Raw genomic sequence first — 20,718 nt, forward strand, 5'->3', positions numbered from 1 at the left:
TAGGTTTAGGAAAACATCGTGGTTTGGGTTGTTGCGTAACTGCCGTCATTAGTATGGAACCGTTACTAGTTACGTATCAAAATTAAGGTAAAATAAGTCAACATTGACTTGGTGTCACACGGGAAACGTATAACCGTCTCCTGGGTGAAAGTCCTGTGTTTGTTCAGGCTGTTCTCATACACCTTTCGTAGCTATTCCTAAGAAAAGTAATGCGCTGTAATTCGTGTATATCCCACAAAAATCAATTTGTGTGTAATCAACGTAATCGTCAACCAGGAAATATAAATAGCGGCGAACGCCATGTACGGAGGGGGTCGGGGTGGATGTGTGGGTCAATCGGACTTTCGCCTAGGAGACCGGTGTTCATGTCCCGTGTGAAACCAGAAGTCAACGTGTATTTATTTGTCACGTAACTGACGAACTTAAGTAACGCCACTTTCGGAGTTATTCTAAGCCAAACCACCATTTTTTCCTAAACCTAACTAAGTAGTTTTCTTGCCTAAACCTATGTTAGTAAGTAAGTAAGACTTAAGTTTATTTTGAAAACACTGTATGCATGTAACAAGCGGATATTGACACTTGTTGCTGGACATTCGTAAACTAACAAAAAAGGAGGAATAATATTTTCGTAAGATATCATACAAACTTTTGTATGTCGGTTTGTTTGACCTATCCATCCATCCTCCTCCCGCTGCTCATCCTCCTCCGCCCTATGTGGACTTTCTCACTCTTTATACAATGGAGTTAGTTGTAAGCCTGGTTTGTCTTATACAGACGTTAAAGGGTGCCTCAGTGCATCGGTATCAGACGCGACGGGGCACTGACCAAGCGTCTGCATTTGACGAGTTGGGACAAATGGGCAATTTGTGCAATTGGCTACAGTCACATACAATTAGAGACCTGACACAGCTATGTTGAAATAGATAAAATACATGCTGTACGTATCCACCAACTACACCTCTCCATCCAGTGTCTCACCCAAACTCTGCCCTTTTTTTTCCTGCTTTTTTTGCCTTTTCATTGCAAAGTACACTGCAAATAAACCATGCAAACTGCTAGTACGGTTACGGTCGTGAGGTTTATGTTCCTCCCTGACTGTCAAAGACTGAAAAAACAAATCTGTGCAAGTCGGTGGAAACAATCTTTATGTTTGTGTTTGTCTGGCCTATTGTTTTCAGCTAGTCTTCAGGTTTGTACCTCACACAGCAACATATAAAAAAACACACAAGTGCACAGATATTTCAAATGGTTGCCATGACGACGCACAGCGGGAGAGGAAGGGATATGTAGGATCAGTGGTTCATCTGGACAAAATACAGTAATTCAAAATAAACATTAGCTTCTATCTTCCACCCCACAAAACCCCGGCGACTGCTGTTTTAGTGGCCGCGAGGGTGTAAAGGACACAAGAGCAGCAACTGATCGATGTCTCATCTCTGAGATGGGGTTATTTATCTCAATGGGTACATGGGTGCTGCTTCCACCTTCAAGTGGCTGAATAAACACTGTTCTCTACCGAGGGCCCACTCAGAAAGTCCTTCAGGACCTTAAGGAATCCTCGCACCTCACCTAGAACACCTGATTCGATTGTTATCAGGCCATTAAATAGGCGTTATCAGTCGCTATAAGCACCATAGATGTGGGTCATTAGGAGCCGATTATGCCTACCACGTTGTAAAAGAGAAAGTTAAACTTGGAAGTATCACGTTCTAACATGTTGTAAAACTGAATAAAACGTCACCCTTTGAAAACAAACAAAAAGGCATCTTTAGGCTTAAGCAACAAAACTACAACTTCTTTAAGTTTACGCAACAAAACTACAACTTCTTTAGGTTAAGAAACAAAACTACAACTTCTTTAAGTTTACGCAACAAAACTACAACTTCTTTAGGTTAAGAAACAAAACTACAACTTCTTTAAGTTTACGCAACAAAACTACAACTTCTTTAGGTTAAGCAACAAAACTACAACTTCTTTAAGTTTACGCAACAAAACTACAACTTCTTTAGGTTAAGAAACAAATCTACAACTTCTTTAGACTAAACAACAAAACTACAACTTCTTTAAGTTTAAGAAACAAATCTACAACTTCTTTAGACTAAACAACAAAACTACAACTTCTTTAAGTTTAAGAAACAAAACTACAACTTCTTTAGGTTTAGGCAATACAAATACAACTTCTTTAGGTTTAGGCAACAAAAATACAACTTCTTAGGTTTAGGCAACAAAACTACAACTTCTTTAGGTTTAAGCGACAAAACTACAACTTCTTTAGGTTTAGACAACAAAATTACACATTTCTGGTTTCACACCGGGTCTATACTACAGCAACTGACTTCCGCTTCTGCTTCTGCTCCTGTCATTATAACTACGGTCGCTAGAGGTCACTGTTGTGTTCTTTTATACCTTCTTTTGGTGATCTGCCATGTAAATGGATGATAAAACCAACTAGTGGGTGTAGTAGGCCCCTATTGACCCACACCTATGGGGCTTATAGCGACTGATAACGCCTATTTAATAGCCTGACAACAGTCTAATCGGCTGCCTGGAAACTCGACACAGTTAAAAATCATGAAACCTGAAACTGCGGACCACTGCAGGTTATTATTTATTGTAAATTGTTGAAAAACAACCCCACACAGAAATCATTTAGACGCTCTGCTGCATTCTTTAAAACCAAACTCAATTAAAACTTTGAGAAAGTTTCAAAAAAAAAAGAAGCCATTTCAAGTGGGTTGTGACACCTATCTGTCCTGTTCCCCATCATCCACTCGCTCCACCCCGTGGCCTCCATCCACCAGCTGTCAGACAGGCGCGCGGGGCCTCGGTGGAGATGGACAGACAGATGGATGGAAAGCAAGAGGGAGGAGGCAAGGGATGGATGGAAGGAAGGAGGAGAGGGAGAGGTGTGACCCACATAGCGGAGCCTGGAGTATTTATAGAAGAAAGTGTCCTAATTGGCAAGCCGCTGGGAGAGCAACAGCACTGCTCTGGTACCCTACTCCTTGTCCTTCACCTCCTCAACCTTCCCTTCTCCTGCCACCGCGTCCTCCTGTCCTCTTTCACCTCCTGGAATTTGTCTTCGTCGCTCTTTCTGCCGCCCTTGCCCCGCTCCTCTTCCACATCAATGGCCTCATCCTTTGACTTCCACCTCTTACCTTTCCTCCTCTTCTGAGTCTCTCCACTTTCACGTTGCTCTCTCTTCAGCTTTTTGCTACTCTTTGTCTTCCCTCTCTCTTCCACCTCTAACTTCTCATCACAGCCCACCTGTCTTCTGTCCTCCATCTTGCTTTTGTCCTCATTGACCCACCATGGCTGCTTTTCCCGACTCGACCCCCTTCTTCTCTCTCTGTCCTTCTCACAGTTTAAGTTCTCTTGTGGCAGATACTGACGTAGTCTTGTATCTCAATGATACTTTATTCTGAAATCATTTTAACTCCTTTGATCACACAGATCTCTGCTTAAAACTATTGTTGTTATTTCATATTAAATGTATGTTTTAATTGTCGAACGATTCCACTATTCCAGCCTGGTCTCCAAAAAAATGTGTTCCCATACAACAAAGCTGCATTGTCAATACGTTTCGAGGGAAACGTATTCTCCCTCTGGATTACGTTTGTTTTTTGACGCATCACAAATACGTTTCTAATCAAAGTCCGTGGAAATCGGTGTAGGGAGGAGGTCAGGGTGGTGGAGGAGACCGATGTGGGTGTCCCGTGTGTAAACAAAAGTCACGGTTTGCTTATTTTAATTTACATACGTCACATAAATGATGTAACAAATATATGCTTTTTTATGCCAAACCATGAGTTTCAGGAACAAGGTAGGAGTGAAGTAAAAGAAACCGAAAATGAATAATCACGAGGGTCTTGCCCTAACCCTAATACTAAATGCATAAGTGGATGAAAAACATTAATAAACTCTGGAACATGAATGAAAGGAAGGACTCACGTAGGAAGTACTCGGAAGCATCCGCCGTATAGTCGGCATCCTCGGGGAAGTGATCTATCTGCTTACACATTCCTTTAAAAGAACCTGTGTGAGAGAAAGAGAAAAGAGAGGAGACATTTAAGAACAGAAATCAGAGCACTTAAATAATTGAAATGAAACTGAACAACTGAAAGCAAAAATAATTAAACCCCATAATGTATATGTAAATTGGGCTTCTCACAATTCTTTTCCTGTTTAAATGTCCATCAACTCAACACCTTCACTGCAGTAAATTAAAGTAATGACTGATATGTAGGAGGACAGGAGGAAGGTAATCAGAGAAAATGGTTGAAGTGGAGGAAGAGAAGACGAAGAAAAGGCAAAGTGGAACTGAAGAAAGAAAGGTGAGAATGCAGTAGAGAGAAGGAGCAGCCTGCTCTCATTCCCGGGGCGTCAAATACCGACGCCTGGTCAGCGGCCTTCGGCGTCACAGGGCACGTAAGCGTCTGTAGGCGTTTTCAGATCAAACAGTTCTGGAAACTCCCCGAGAGGAACTGCTCACTGGGGAGCTCCACTGAGAATTACATAACTCCAAGGGCATTTTTTGGACTAGAAGGTAACCCACAAATTGTGAAAGCTCTTGCGAGACTCGCTGCCTGACAGCCTATCCTAACCATAACCATTCAAGGTCAGTGCCTGACCTCGAAACTTGGTTTCCCAAATTGTGGATAATAACAGGACTTTTACTCAGGGGACCGGCGTTCCTGTTCGTGTGAAACCAAAAGTTTAGTGGCGCTGACCTAACCCAGTGTTTTTATTACCTAAACCTACCCGCCACCGTTTCACAACGTTAACCATGTGTTACAACATTAACCATGGCCGTTTTACAACGTTAACTACCCATGAACCTTCTGCGTCAAGACACTAAGCAAAAGGCTGCCCCCTGGGGGGCTTCTATACCCAAGCGGCAAAATATATGAAGAGTCGGGATGAGATCACGTTGGAAGGAAAGAGGAGAAGAAGACTAGATGCAGCATTGGAGACAAAGAAAACAAGGAGGGGAAGAGAGATTTGTCTGCAGCTTTGAAGGAAACACATCAGAGGACAGGAAGTGACAGACAGAAGAGGGAGAAGAAGACAGGAGTGTAATCTAAACGCCTCGACAGAGCAGGTGGGAGGGTGAGGAGGAGAGAGAGAGCGAGAGAGCAAAATGCAAATGAAAGAGAGGAAGAAAGGCAAGCTGATAGTGCCGCTCATTAAGAAGAATTGTGTGTGTGTGTGTGTGTGTGTGTGTGTGTGTGTGTGTGTGTGTGTGTGTTTAGCTTGGTTCAGCTCCAGTGGTAATTGTATGCCCTCCCAAACCACTGCAATTAAATGGGCCCTTGTTAATTGGCGATTGAAGGACGAAAGACGAGCGCCCGGCTTTCAAATGGGCATCGTTTACACACACACACACACACACACACACAAACACACTTGCACAATATGTCTCACACTTACAGACACACACACATACTGTAGCATCAGCCCTATTGTCAAAAGCCTTTCTCTCTCATCACTGTGTTTTCAGATATTTAGCATTTTCGTCATGACCACGGAGAAAAAGAACAATTTCACACCAAAGCTCGATACATAAAAGTGAAAAGAGAAATGATGACAGGTCTCTACCGCGAGCCTGTTTCATATTTACATATCTTTAATACGCCACGGCAAACACTCAGGCGAACAAAGTGTTTTTCATCAGGTAGACTTTGATAGATACATTAAAGATATTTCACCAGGAAGCGGGCTCGGAAGCCTTTCAGCGCGCCGCACAATGCTTTCATCATTTCATAATTTTCGGTGTTGAACTGTGTAGAGCTGCGTGTTGAAATTCTGTGTAACTGTGATGAGCAACAGCGCTGCGTGTTTCAGGAGCCTCACATTCACATCTTGTCTCTATAACTATTTGTTGTGCAAATGTGAGGGAAGCTACAAAGTGAAACAGACTTGAATCGTGTGTTTACTCGAGAGGCTTTTAGAGATTAGAGAGTAGAGGTCTCTCAGGTCGCCCTCCAGTGGACATGAAGCTTTCGACTGAGTCATCAGTTTTAAAAACATTACATCATTGCTTGTTCAGTTGGAATATTTATTACTGATGCATCTTATTAGCTTTGACTTTAGATAATGCCCTCTATAAATAACAGCTGTTCCAATCAGCTGCATGACATTACCGTTACTGCAGTTCATATCATGGCAATGAAGTGTGTCTGAGCGTGTTATTAACCAGACATGTACAAGATGTCGAGGCGGTGAAAGTTCCTTTAAGCCATGTCTACACGTATACAGATATTTTTAAAACGAATATTTTCCTCTACAAGTTTTGGTCAATAAAACGTTTATTTTGGAAATGCTTTCCAGGGTGCATATTTTTAAAAGCTCTGGTTACTTTGTACGGAGCGTTTGGGAAATGATGGCGGAGGGGTCTCTCAGCGCCCTGAAGGGGATTCTTTCACAACAATGACCCGCTAGCTGTACATTATCCCGCTTATTACACAGCTACTTACTTAATTAATCAATATTTTGACGCAAAAACGGTCCGCTAGAGTCCGACATCAGTGATGCGTCCATAGCAATGGTCTGTTATACATAGCAACGGTCTGTAATACAGAAATTACAGACCGCAGAACGCCATTATTGACCAATCAGAATCGAGTATTCAACACAGCCGTGTAATAATAACTGGTATCATTCTGACTGTAATGAAGCCGAAGGAAAAGGGAGTGAGAAGGGTGGTTAACTTGTGACCTCACTTGAGCTGACATGTAAATATTACAGCGAGCGTTTGGAGTCGTTTTTGCGTTCGAGTGTAGACGGAGATATTTTCTAAAACGAAGGACGGGTGGACATATTTTATTTTTTAAACGGAGGTCAAAATATATATTTTAAAGAATATCTGTATACGTGTAGACAGGGCCTATGACTTTGTTGCATGACACACAGCGTGAGATGGGTCTAATAATATCTTGGTCTCAATCTGTGTTGCTACGATGTGAACAGAAAATAGTACATGAGAGCAGAGGCACGTCATCAGCTCGCGTCATCCATCGGTACCACTCTTATGTTTTGAAAATGCAGCAAAACAAGTAAGCCTTGACTATAGTGCTGACACTTTTATGCTTCCAAAATCTCAAAAGAGGAGGAGAAGTAGAGAAAACCGCCTATGGTTTTGGATTGTGTGTATTTTATTTTCCAAAACTTTTACCGGGGCTTAAGTACTGGGCCCGGAGTACCAGTGACCTCATGAGACACAAGCGTAAATGTTCGAATATAGATATTGTAAATTATAATATTATGTATTTGCACCACATCCGTCATGAACGATATTGATCAATGTATTCATTTTTTAATGCAACAACGGATTAATATTGAACAGTTCAATATAATGTAGGTTTATAATTTAAAATATATGCTTAATCACTGTATATTTTAATGATAACACTTAAAATTCAGATCAGTTGATATGAATAAATTGTGACCTGTTAGCGCAGCCTATATTTATAAGAATAGCAAAATATGCTAAAGTTGTGCAGTCTCACCTCACTATTAAACCCTGCAATTCATACACCAACAGTCTGAAGTGAGAGTCAGTTATTAGTGGAAAACAAAGTCACTAAAACAGCGACCTTGTGACAGGATCAGCACCATGGACAGCAACACACATCAAACAAGCAAGACAGCTCATTGATTCTGCTCTCTCACAAATCTATTACTCCATATTGACGAAAAAGACACAATATTTTTTACCACCTAAAAGCTGGAAGACAATACAGGAAAACAACTTTCACAAAAATTATACAAATAATGAGTTTGCCTACTTATTTACGCTTAAAACAGTTTTTATAGCGTTTTTCTTTGCCTGGGATGTTTGCAGATTTTTATTTGAAGAGACTAATCTTGTTGTGTTGCTGTTGTGCACACAGGCCTACATGGAGAGGCACTTATCGTGTCGTGTCAATGCATGGAGGAGAAGAAACTCCATCTTTTTAATTATGTAAGAAATAATGTACAGCGACAGGGCGATGCCGTCTTGCATGGGGCAATGACCGGACAATGACCGGACAATGACCCGCTAGCTGTACATTATCCCACTTATTACACGGCCACACATAAACAGTCCGCCAGAGTCTGATATCAGAACTGCGCCCATAGCAACGGCCTGTTATACATAGCAACGGTCTGTTATAAAGAAATAACAGACCATAGATTGACCAATCAAAATCGAGTATTCAACAAAGCTGTGTAATAAATACATATATATATATATACACACACACACACATACAAATTGGTGGTCTGTGGTGAGATGATCTAGGAACGTGAACATATGGTTTAAGTAGCATTTCAATCATCAGATTTATTATTTATATATCAGTTCAGTTGTCGTCGTCATTAACATACTGACCTAACAACAGTACTGCTGCCACCTTTGGCAGTTATTTTGAATTTAGGACATGGGTCTATGCCATCTTAATTTAGGATTCCTAAATTGGGAAATCCAAAAGTCAGTACGGTTCTGTAATAGCTAAATTTCTATCCTATGATAAGATGGGATTTTCCCCCTAAATGCAGTTAGGAAACATGTTTCTGTAATAACAAAAATCCTAAAGATCATCCTAAACTGAGATAGGACTTCAGATTTAGGAAGTTTCTTTAATGAGGCCCCTCAAGTCTTTAAACCAGGCTAAATGGTAACTGCTTAACAGCTTTAACAAGAGCACTAGACAACATACTGGTTCATCCAGTTTGGAGTCATCCTACCCGCTCAGGCCTTTCATTTTTTTTCCATTCCTGTATGAACCTCACCGCTCTTTTTTTCTCAAACATACATATAGCTGGAATATTATAAACCATTCAAAATGGTGTCCGTTGTGGTTGCTAGGAGATGTGCAGAAGTAGAAGATACAGTCAAACACTCGGTTGTACCATCACTCCCTCAACTTTAATAATAATGCTTCTCTGTATCAGCGTTTGGTTTTCAGTTTTAATTTACTGGCGTCTCCACTTGAAGATCCCACTTTATGTCAAATACATCAATTCACACACTCATACTGCCGGGCAGAATCTCCATCATCTCCTCTCTCTATCCTCAATCACCGCTCTCTCTCCCTCCAACACATGCCCACCCACGCTGCAGCACAAGCACATGTAATCTGGAATTGCATTTTCCCTTCCTTCCTTCTCTCTCCTATCTCTCTCTCACACAACCCTCTCTCTCTCTCCTCTATCTGTTTCTCACATGCATACATGTGCGTGCACCCCGAGGACCAGATTCCCATTTGAACTGAGCTGGCAGCTCATCCCTCCTCAGAGCACGCTTTATTGTCTCGACAGGAATGAAACCTGTGCAGCCTGAACAGAGCATTACGTCATCATCTGAGATGCACCGATGATATCGACATCAACAGATGGATTTTAGCATAATTTGTGAGTCTCAAAAAGCCTCGGACATAAGTGCTTTACATACTAGTTTTCAGAGCAATGTACACATACTACACATGAGTATCGCCATATTATGTTGTTCGGTCGATTTTGTGCCCGCCATCGGGCCCGGTTGCTATTCAAACATTTGGATGTTGTTAGAAGTTACTAGCATCATATTAAACTAGATAAACCATGGACTCCACTAGACCTCTGAAGGTCTGCTGTGGTATCTGGCACTATGTCGTCAGTAGCAGATCCTTTAAGTCCTGTAAGTTGCGAGGTGGGGCCTCCGTGGATCGGACGTGTTTGTCCAGCACATCCCACAGATGCTCGATCGGATTGAGATCTGGAGAATTTGGAGGCCGAGTCAACACCTCCAACTCGTTGCCGTCCACATGATGTAAAAGAAAACGTGATTCATCAGACCGGGCCACCTTCTTCCATTGCTCCGTGGTCCAGTTCTGATGCTAACGTGCCCATTGTAGGCGCTTTTCGCGTTGGATACGGGTCAGCATGGGTCACCCTGACCGGTCTGCGGCTACGCAGCCCCATACGCAACAAACTGCGATGCACTGTGTGTTCTGACACCTGTCTGTCGGAACCAGCATTAACTTTTTCAGCAGTTTGAGCTACAGAAGCTCTTCTACTGGATCAGACAACACGGGCCAGCCTTCGCTCCCCACGTGCATCAATGAGCCTCGGGTCTGACCCTGTCGCCGGTTCACCGGTTTTCCTTCCTTGGACCACCTTAAGTAGGTCCTGACCACTGCAGACCGGGAACATCCCACAAGAGCTGCAGTTCTGGAGATGCCCTGACCCAGTCGTCTAGCCAGCACTATTTGGCCCTTGTCAAAGTCGCTCACATCCTTAGCTTTTTAATAATCTCGACAAACCGATATCTGCACATCGTAGACGTCTCTCAACTCCAACTTCAGTCTCAAGTTGCTAATCGGACTCTAAACAATGACCAGAGGAGGAAGTCTTAGCCCGGATATCCGCTTCACCAGAACCCCAGATATATCGTCTGTTGCCCCCAGAGGCTAAATCGTCATCAGACCGATATGAGTGTACAACAAATATGTGCCTTTGCAAAGTTGTCATCATTATATTTCATCATGATTTATGTCCTGTATTTTTTTTTAATGAACTACACTGATACGGAAATACTGAACAACATATGTTAGGGGTTGACAGGCAAACATCAGTGTTTTTTTAAAAGCTGCATTTCATCACCAGCGTTTTAAAATTCAACCATTCTGTGAGGCTAAAAACGAGATAAAGAGATGAATTGTCACTGACCACATTTTGACAATTCGCAATAGGAATTCCATTTAAGCTGCTTCAGTTTTAGGGTCCTGGTTCTGCTCCTGCTGGCTCACTGTCACGCCGTCATCACGGCTTACTGGGACACTCGAATGCAACAGAGCCATCGTTAATGCAATTAGTGACACCTGTGCTGTGACTGGAAAGTAGACGAGATCGGGCGGCAGCAGCAGCAGCAGCAGCAGCAGCAGCAGCAGCAGCAGGAGGCGGTGACTAAAAGCTGCGGTCAAGTCGGACAGAGTCCAGCAGCAACCTTTAAAGAATTTACAGGAGTAGTTACATCCTGTTAGATTCATCTGTAGGCTGCTTGTAGTTTCCAAACCACGTTCGGATATACTTTGTATTTTTTTTGGAAATGTGGACGTGTGTGTATCTGGCATTGGATTATTTACTTTGTACTTTTTCTGCATTGTAAAGAACTTGCTGCTCATTTTGATAAGTGCTATATAAATAACCTTTATCATTATTATTATTATTATTAAAGCTTCAGTAGGCAGAATGTTTTTGGCATCATTGGGCAAAAATTCCATAATAACCTTTCACCATATTGTTATTAAAGTGTTCTGAGAGACTTCTGCACCTCCTCATGGCTCTGTTTTCAGGCTTTAGAAAAAATCTAGCCTGTGACGGGAGACTTTGGCCAATCACAGGTCATTTCAGAGAGAGAGAGCGTTCCTATTGGCTGTGCTCCGGTTGGTTGGCGGTGCTTGGTATTTCCTCAACAGATCTCAACATGGTTGCCGGGTAAAGTTTCACTTTCACTTTACAATCAACTGTTCATTCGTGTCCCATGTTCACATTATGTTTCATTTTCACTTTACAAACGTAGCAGTTTTAAGCCCAACCATGTTGTTTTTAACTGTAGTGGTTTTAATTCCTTCTGAGTAAGTGTTTTCACAACAATAAGCATGTGTTCACTGTGACCGTACGTAAAGTGATGCTCAGTTAAGGGTTCTGACAAAGTGTCAGTATGTGACGAGTTGGGATGAGAACGTGCACCTAAATCTAATTCTAACCCTGAATCTGAAAAATCAAACAGACCTTCTAAGGACCATGTCCTCACACTGAAGGTCTAAAACTTGAATTGATCCTCACATAGACAGCTGTACAAACACACACACACACACACACACACACACACACACACACACACACACACACACACACACACACACACACACACACACAGTGCTGCGATGCTGAGAAGAGGTCTAATCAGCCAACGCAAGTGAGAACACCTGTGTGTGTGTACCCTGGATATATGGATATATGTGCTCTATATGTTGGAATAATACCATCATTTGAGAAAAAAACTAATATTTTTAAGAGACATGACGTACTTTTTTGGAAGTTTTTAACTTGACTTATCTGGATCCTCCCGGTTCAGTTTCTGCTACCAATTTCTGACAATTTCACCGCTACCAAATCCTTGCAAAAGTACAAGTAAATACAAGCTAATACATCCAGACTCTGGACGAATATAAACCAACATGAATGTAAAGTATGCCTGAAGAAGCAGACAGGTTTGAAGGTTAAACTCTGGTCGTGCCGATCCTTTTAAACTGTACAAGCCTGGATAAAGGGAAATTAAATAAAGTTGCACTTGCTTACCCACTAATTATATTTGAACAACAAATGAATGAGTCGACACTAAAGAGTCTTTAATTCACAAGTATTTCCGATCTAGTTATTGGCATTTGTTGATTCGGGGGTTAAACACAGAACAGGATGGATATCAGCGAGACAAATCTATCTATTCACCGTTTGACCTCTGATAACAGTCAGAGCTTTCTCTGCTGTTAAAACAAACGATTGCACGTTTTCTAATCTACAGTTCACATCAATCAATCCATTGCTCACACAGAACCAAACAAAACCTTTGTGTGTCCGTTACCGCACAAAAGCCCCGTCAGAAAAAACTCCTACGTCCCTCCCCCACTTCCTCTCTCTGCAGTCGTCATAATGAGGTGTCGCTCTTCCAAATTGCCCCTGTTAAATTATACATCCTGCTTAAACAAGGAGCAGATACTATTATTCTGTGACCAACCTGCACCTCAGGGGTCAGAATGGATCCGTCACCCACTTATCCTCGCAGCGAGATGGGCCCCTGTGACTCCCTGAAGATGATTTATACCAATAAGAAGAGACCCCCGTTGACCCCCCATGCTGTCACAAGACAATCAGAGGCCTGCTTGTCGACTCACCTCGTTAAGGATAAGTTAATGTAGTGTGATGAAACACTAGCAGACATCCTTTTATGAAGTATTAACATCCTAACCCACTGCAGAGAGAGTGTCCGTGAGAGAGAGAGAGAGAGAGAGAGAGACGTAATGTAAGATACAAACGCCCTCTTCTGAACCAGCTCTGTGTGTTATGCAAATTCTTGGCATCTTTTATCCTTTATGCTAATTACGGCTCAATCTATCTGTATGCTAAAACAACGTTAAAGTAATCCCTCAGCTGCAAAGGTGGATGAACATCAGAGACCTCAAAGGAGACGTGTTGCGTGGCGAAGATGGCTATCGGCTCCGTTCAGTTGATTACAAGTGTGATGTACAGAGAATGTGCTCCTTTCTTTTCCTCTACCTATTCATGTTAATTCATCCAGGAGAGGGTCTTCACACGCTCCTTTTTTTTCTTCCTTTCATGCATTTGCAAATATTTTCTTGCGCTCTGTAGGATCCCCATCTGTACTAAATACAGATATCCCAACGAGTTCTCATCCCAACTCATCATACACTGACACTTTGTCCAGCCCGTTCGCATGAAAAGGCGTATAAATGCCACCATAATGTGACTTCACTTTTAGTATTGGGTATGTCATCTGGGTTATCTGGCATGGAGAGGAGGTCATGGTGCTCGGGCTCTACCTATCTCGTGTGGAAAGGAGGTCATGTTGCTCGGGCTGTATCTGGTTGGCGTGGAGAGGAGGTCATGTTGCTCTGGCTCTACCTATCTGGTGTGGAAAGGAGGTTGTGTTGCTCTGGCTCTACCTATCTTGTGTGGAAAGGAGGTTGTGTTGCTCTGGCTCTACCTATCTGGTGTGGAAAGGAGGTCGTGGTGCTCGGGCTCTACCTATCTGGTGTGGAAAGGAGGTTGTGTATCTCTGGCTCTATCTGGTTGGCGTGGAGAGGAGGTTGTGTTGCTCGGGCTTTACCTGTTTGGTGTTGAGAGGTGATCGTGTTGCTCTGGCTCTACCTGTTTGGCGTTGAGAGGAGTTTGTGTTGCTCTGGCTCTACCTGTTTGGCGTTGAGAGGAGTTTGTGTTGCTCTGGCTCTACCTGTTTGGTGTTGAGAGGAGGTCGGGTTGCTCTGGCTCTACCTGTTTGGCGTTAGGAGGAGGTCATGTTGCTTGGGATCTACCTGTTTGGCGTTGAGAGGAGGTCGTGTTGCTCTGGCTCTACCTATCTGGTGTGGAAAGGAGGTCGTGTTGCTTGGGCTCTATCTGGTTGGCGTGGAAAGGAGGTCGTGTTGCTCTGGCTCTAACTGTTTGGCGTTGAGAGGAGGTTGTGTTGCTCGGTCTCTACCTGTTTGGTGACGCCGGGGAAGCTGCTTGACATCCTCCTGGATCCACCTTCTCACATGTTCACATTATACGTATTATTTTTTGTCATATGGATCGTCTATGTTGTATTTTCATTATGTTGTTACTCTGTAAACACGACATCTATTGCACGTCTGTTCGTCCTGGAAGGAGGATCCCTCCTCTGTTGCTCTTCTTGAGGTTTCTAACATTTTTTTTTCCTTTTAAAAGTTTTTTTTTTTTTTGGTTAAGTTTTTCCTTATCCGATGAGAGGGTCGTACTGTAAAGGACAGAGGGTGTCGTATCCTGTACAGATTGTAAAGCCCCCTGAGGCAAATTTGTGATTTTGGGCTATACAAATAAAACTGACTTGACTTGTCGCTGTGCAGATTTGTGTCAGTTTATTGATTTGGCTATAAAGCTTGGGAATAATAATAAAAAAACATTAATTGAAATCAATAAAATGTATATAAAGTCCAAAATCAACTCATTTCAGGACGACATGGAAGACGTGTTGCAGAGAACCGACTGAAAAGCGTTCACTTCATTAAACGACTTCATTGTGAGCTGTATTTCATTTTAATCTTTGAACCCGGACAGCCCAATTCATTTCCGCACAATTTCAGAACACATTCGACAACTGAGAGACCTATTAAAGATAATTGTAATAAATGTTGAAATTAGATTCTCACCCTACTTGCACTAACTAATTTAGAGTAAGCAATTACTTTTCCTATCAGCAGGCAGGCACGTGTATGCACACACAAAACATGAATTAGTTTGATGTGTGGTTGTGACAGAGGAAAGAAAAACTGCCGTTTTTTGTGCTGCTTGTCTTTGATTCTTTTGAGACGGCGAAGTGGAGCAGTGTGTTGTCATGTGGCACAAAACAAGAAGCAGCTAATGTGACAGCAGCACAAATGGCTGGTTAATTGTAATTTGGCAGGATGTGAGCGGTATGGCGCAGGGCACCGAAGAGGCCAGGTGGTCAGAGACTATCCCGTAACCAGGTGTTCACACTTTCAATCCAAATGAGTTCATCACTGCTGAAATTTCCCTTGAAATGAGAGAGGCGAGCGCTGTTATGTGCCCAAACCATGCTTCCAAATGTGACAGGGTCGTGTGTGATGATTAATTTACCCAGTGTACTCTATTTAGCCATATCTTAGCCAAAATATGAGTGTGACTATTCTCACATCAAAATGTTTATACCGCAAACAAGCAGCCCAGTCAGAAGAAACGTTCACGTCAGCTGCCGAGTCAGAAATATCAGGAATTTCTGACAGCCAAGTATCAACGAACCTTTTGTAAAATGGCTGCAATGCAACTCACTTGCAATGAAATCCAGTACTAGTGCTAATAAGATGAATTCAGCTAATTTAAAAGAAGATATACATACTTTTTATCTGGTGTCACTTGATAACAAAACACTCAAAATACAGAACACAGACAGACTACAAAGTCAGCAGTCAGGGTATCTTAAATAATGTGTCGACACTCCCAAGTCGCAAGTCGGAAAAATTTGTTTCCACTGGAACTCTGGGTCATACTGGAATCGATTTGATCCACTGAAATTGACGTAAACTGAGAAGAAGCAAGCAACAAACTTTTCAAACCAAATCTATCACCAGGAACAACATGACGATTCTCTCAGTACTCTCCATTTCTCTCTCCGTCTCTCAATCACTGAAAGTCCTTTCAGACACAACGCGACAACGTCGACACTGCGCTTTGAAACCTGTTATTCCCAACGGCTTGCGTTGCGCCACGACGGCTTTTCGCTGCTTCGAGGAAAGCCCAACTTTGGGCGCAGCACGCTGTGGCGAGCGCAGCTTAAACATGAGCTCAAACTGCGCTGTGTCGAGAGCATAGACTGCGCTCTTCTGCTGGGAAACGACAGTTGGTGTAGCTTTATAGTCGTCTGGGTGGAAACAGTAGGGGTTACACAAACTGTTCAAAAAAAGTATGAAGATTTACCATAAATCGGGAGGGTTGGCAAGTATGGGTCGTGGTGATACTGAAAAGACACATTTCAGATGGAGTGCTGCTTTAATGAAGACTCCTGTGTACCCAGGGCTAACCTAACTACACACGTGCACATGTCTTGTTCTCTACAAAATGTCTCAAAATTGAAAAAGTTGAAACAAATAAAAAAATATGCATTTGAAGAGCTCAAGCTGTATTTCTTCTCAACAGCAACCAGTGAGCAGAACTAGCTCAGCTGTTCAATGTGACGTCTCTGGCTTCAGTCGTGTATCTGCTAAGAGAAAGCTGCTGAATCTTACAAGCTAATGTACATGTTAGAAGCACCACGCTGCACCACTTAGATCTGCACTGGTGTCATGTATAATGTAGAAGAGTGTTCGCATTACAGATACTGCTGCTGCTGCTGCTGCTGCTGCTATGTTCCCATCATGCATTCCTCCTCTGTGTATCCAGCATTCAGTCGAACAGTCGCAGACATCCCCTCTTCATGTGTTTCCGCCCACGTTACAACTACAGATCTCTCTTGTACAAAATAAAATTTGTACTGTAAAAGAAAAGTCATGTTACCAGACGTATCCACGTAATTTGCGAGAGCTGTAACAGCGACACTTTTTTGGGACGGAGCTGTAGAGCAGCTCTACAGACTTGTACTGCGTCACCTACAGTACATGTAGCGGCTCTCGAGACAAGAGTGGCGAGTGCATACTAGTCTCAAACAAGGGTTGCAGTTCTTCAGAGCACATTAAACAGCCTCATTATTCTCCCCCCAAACAGGTACAGCAATCTGAAACTGCCAGCTGTAGCAGGAAATAAAGCATTGTACCACCTCCGAACTCTTAAAATGACTGCAACAACCACCACATGGTGAAAACAGGATCAGTCTACATGCCTGAGTTACAGCATGTCACACATCCTCGTAAAATAGATGGTGCCAGAAACTTGGTGACGTAGTAACTATATTCTCTTGAAGAAGACAAATAAGTTATCACAACTAGTTCAAGAGAACATATTTGTACCATCCAGCCCTGTCTCATGACTGCAAAACTATTATTATTTTTTGCGTAGTAGTTTATGCTCTACTAACCTGGGTTAAATCCAACTAGACACAGCTGATATGACAACAAGATGCAGAAAGTACAAAAGATGATGGATACAAATTAGGAAAGTACAACGCCGTATTAGGACCATTGTAGGTAAAACAAACAAAAAAATATATATATATTATGGAGACGGGGAGGGCGGTAATATTCTGAGAAAAAACTCAGAATTACCAAGATTAAAGTCACAAATTTACGAGAAAAAAATTTAATATTTTCTGAGATTATAAAGTCATAATTTTACAAGAAAACAAAAAATGCAAAACCGTGGTAACACCAGCCATAAATTAAATTGAACTAATATTTTTTTTTATTTTCCACTTCAATCTTAAATTAGGACTATTGTAGGTAGAACCCATATATATATATATATATATATATCTCAAAGCCGGGGGACAGGGGTAATATTCTGCGAAAAAAATCAAAATTTCTGGGATTAAAGTCGTAAATATACAAGAAAAAAGTCTCAAATTTACTAGAAAATTGAATTTACAGCTGGTGTTAGCACTGCACTATTTTTCTTGTAAATTTATGACTTTATAATCTCAAACATATACGGGTTTTTTTCACGCAAATGTTTTACTTTTTTTCTCGAAAATATGCCACTTTAATCTCAGAGAGTAACCACGTTCTTTTTACACGAATATTTGCAACTTCAATTTCAGCAATTCTGAGTATTTCCTCAGAATATGACCCCACTCCCCCAGCTCTGTGATATTTTTTCTTTTACATACATTGTCCCTAATTCAAGTCAGTCAAGTGTTTATTGTCATGTGCACAGTTAAAACAAGTTTCCCTGTACGATGAAATTCTTCCTCCGTTTACAAGGAAACACAAAGTATAAGAAATAAATACAAGAAAACAGATACAGAAATAAAGAACACTATGTACCATATAAAATAAAAATAGAGCAGAATGCAATGTACAATATACAATGATAGAAGAGTTCACATTAGTACTGCAGGAACGAGAGACAAGATGACAAAAGTGAAAAGACGTCAGACAAGTTGTACGCAGGAAGGACAATGATGCCGATGAGACACTATCCCTGATTATAGAAGACATTTTGCATCCCCACCCCATGGGTGCACACACGCCATTTAAAATATATAAATTTGCAAACAGGATTTGGAAAAGAAAGGGGTCAAACAATTCAACAATTTAAGAGTGGATGACCTGAAGAAGTGTGAAAGAGTTTTAATGGGGAGTAACAGCAACCACCTGCAAACAACCACACTGTCCCCCTTTTGAGAATTCCCTCAGCTCTCTCTCTCTCTCTCTCTCTGGTCCCTTCACTGCTCTATCCTAGTTTTGTTTAGTGGAACTTTCTGTGATGTTTTCCTCCTCCTCCCCCGAAACCCACCCTCATTAATTCCTCTGGCACAGAGGGAGAAGGAAACGGAGTGAAAGGAGGGAATAAAAAGAGGGACAGACAGAAAAGATGTGCGAGACAGAGAGGTGACAGAAATGAAAGTGAAATGTGAGAGACTCACAAAGCCGATAGCGTCCTCAGCTAAGCTCATTGATAAATGAGGCAACAGATGTTTAGTCCTGTGTGAAATTACACCAGCAGCTAAATGTGGAACAGCTACCTGCCCTCATTCTGCAGCTCTACATTACATCCCAAAATCAGATGATGGTGTCACCCATGTGTTCTCTATCTGCTTGTTGCAGCAAATCATCCGTTACACGAGCGACAACTTCAAACCAAAGCTGCCATGTTTTATTCTGGTGAGACGATTTCAGCAAATAGAAATATTACAGATGTCTTTTGCATCACATTTCTACAGTTTTCTACAGAATTTAATATAAATATCTGTGAAATTGATCAATGAGTGAACCCGAGTGGTCCGTATCAGTTTATGATTATGAGTCACGTTTGTGAGTCACGTTTGTGTACTATTTTGAATTTACGAACACACGTCAGTCGACATGTGCAAATATAAAGCATCCCATTTGCTGTCGACTAAAATGTAAATAGGCACTTATCCACTTTGTGTGGCACGCAACTCATTTAGAGTAACTTCATACGGTGGGACCGACCCTGTCTCCTAGAAATGATGTTTATATACTACTAAATTGTTTTCCCAATTACATTTTGCAAGGAAATGTAATTGCTGCCTGAATTATGTTCCCCAGGCAACGTTTTCTTTTCCAAGTGTATGAAGTGCTAAATGAAAGTCATACAGTAGGGAGGTGGTCAGGCTCAGGCTGTTAGTAGCTATACCTACGGAAAGTAATCATTTGTGTATGTCCCACAAAAGCAATTTGTGGCGGCGAACGCAGCGTAGTGAGGAGATGGAGAGAAGAACCGAGTTTGTGTGAAACCAGAAGTCAACGTTGATTATTTGTCACGTAAGTTACGTACTTAAAGATAGGGTCAACGATGGTGGAAAGTAGCATCGCCTCAGGAGCTCCGTCTAAACCCACCACCTCCCCTCGGGGCTCTTTCCAAGGCAACGCCCCCCCTCACACACACACACACATGCACGAGCACCGCCGCATCGTAACTACTTCACAGACACAGAGCGGAGAGAGGACCTCAACTCAACAACGCTACCTCATGACAAGTAACCGCGGCAGGGCTGAGTTTTCTCAGGCTGGTGCACGCCAAGGGTGGAGTACGAGCAGGGAAGCAAGGCGGCATCTGATTGGTTCTTTCCAAGCGGACCGCGAGGAAGTGATTGGTAGACGTTTTTATAGGATTACAGCAGCTACAGATGACGGCTCTTTTCCGGTCCTTTTTCAGAGCTCATCAGTAATGGATCACTGTCGGGCTGTAAAGACCATTTCAACCAATATAACTGATAGTGTCTACTGGAGAACATCGTCAACCCTGCCTTTAAGTTAACGCAACTTCCTGAGTTATTTTAAGCCAAACCACAATATTTTCCTAAAGCTAACCAAGTTGTTTCCTGTGAAGACGGATGATTATTTTGGATGTCAAGTCAAGTCAAACCAAACCATGATCTTTTCCTGAACCTGAAGTAGTTTTGTTTCCTAAACCTAAGGAAGTTGTTTCCATCTGAAGACGGAAGTTTATTTTGAAAAGACTGTATGCATGTAACGAGCAGAAATTGACACGTGTTACTGGACATAAAATGCAAAAATGCAGTGCGGGAATATGGAAAATCTGCATGGGAACTTTCCACAGGACAACTATGCACACCGGGTCCGCTGTGAATTATCCGCGGCATCAGCCTCGACTACCGTGTGTTTACTATTTGTTACTTCAACATGGATAACAAACTACAGGCGCTGCTGACCTTGTTGTCTACACTAGCAGCTGTTAAATTCAGCATTTTGTAATGCTACTACTGCCTACATGTGCAGGAGGCGAGCTATTATTAGAGTGATTTGCGACAATTCCCGTGTCCAGCAGCGTTATCAGCTCTGC

General features: G+C 42.1%; 1 protein-coding gene across 1 annotated transcript in view; it reads right to left on the minus strand.

The window, feature by feature from the left end:
- The window catches only part of cacng2b (calcium channel, voltage-dependent, gamma subunit 2b), a 74,618-nt gene that overhangs the window by 21,860 nt on the left and 32,040 nt on the right, over positions 1–20,718 (minus strand). Inside the window, exon 2 of the mRNA XM_074630892.1 lies at positions 3,952–4,035. Coding sequence (XP_074486993.1) covers positions 3,952–4,035 — 84 coding nt within the window. The remainder of the gene's footprint in view (positions 1–3,951; positions 4,036–20,718) is intronic.

The sequence above is a fragment of the Sebastes fasciatus genome, chromosome 3 (assembly GCF_043250625.1).
Source record: "Sebastes fasciatus isolate fSebFas1 chromosome 3, fSebFas1.pri, whole genome shotgun sequence".
NCBI classification, from domain to species: domain Eukaryota; kingdom Metazoa; phylum Chordata; class Actinopteri; order Perciformes; family Sebastidae; genus Sebastes; species Sebastes fasciatus.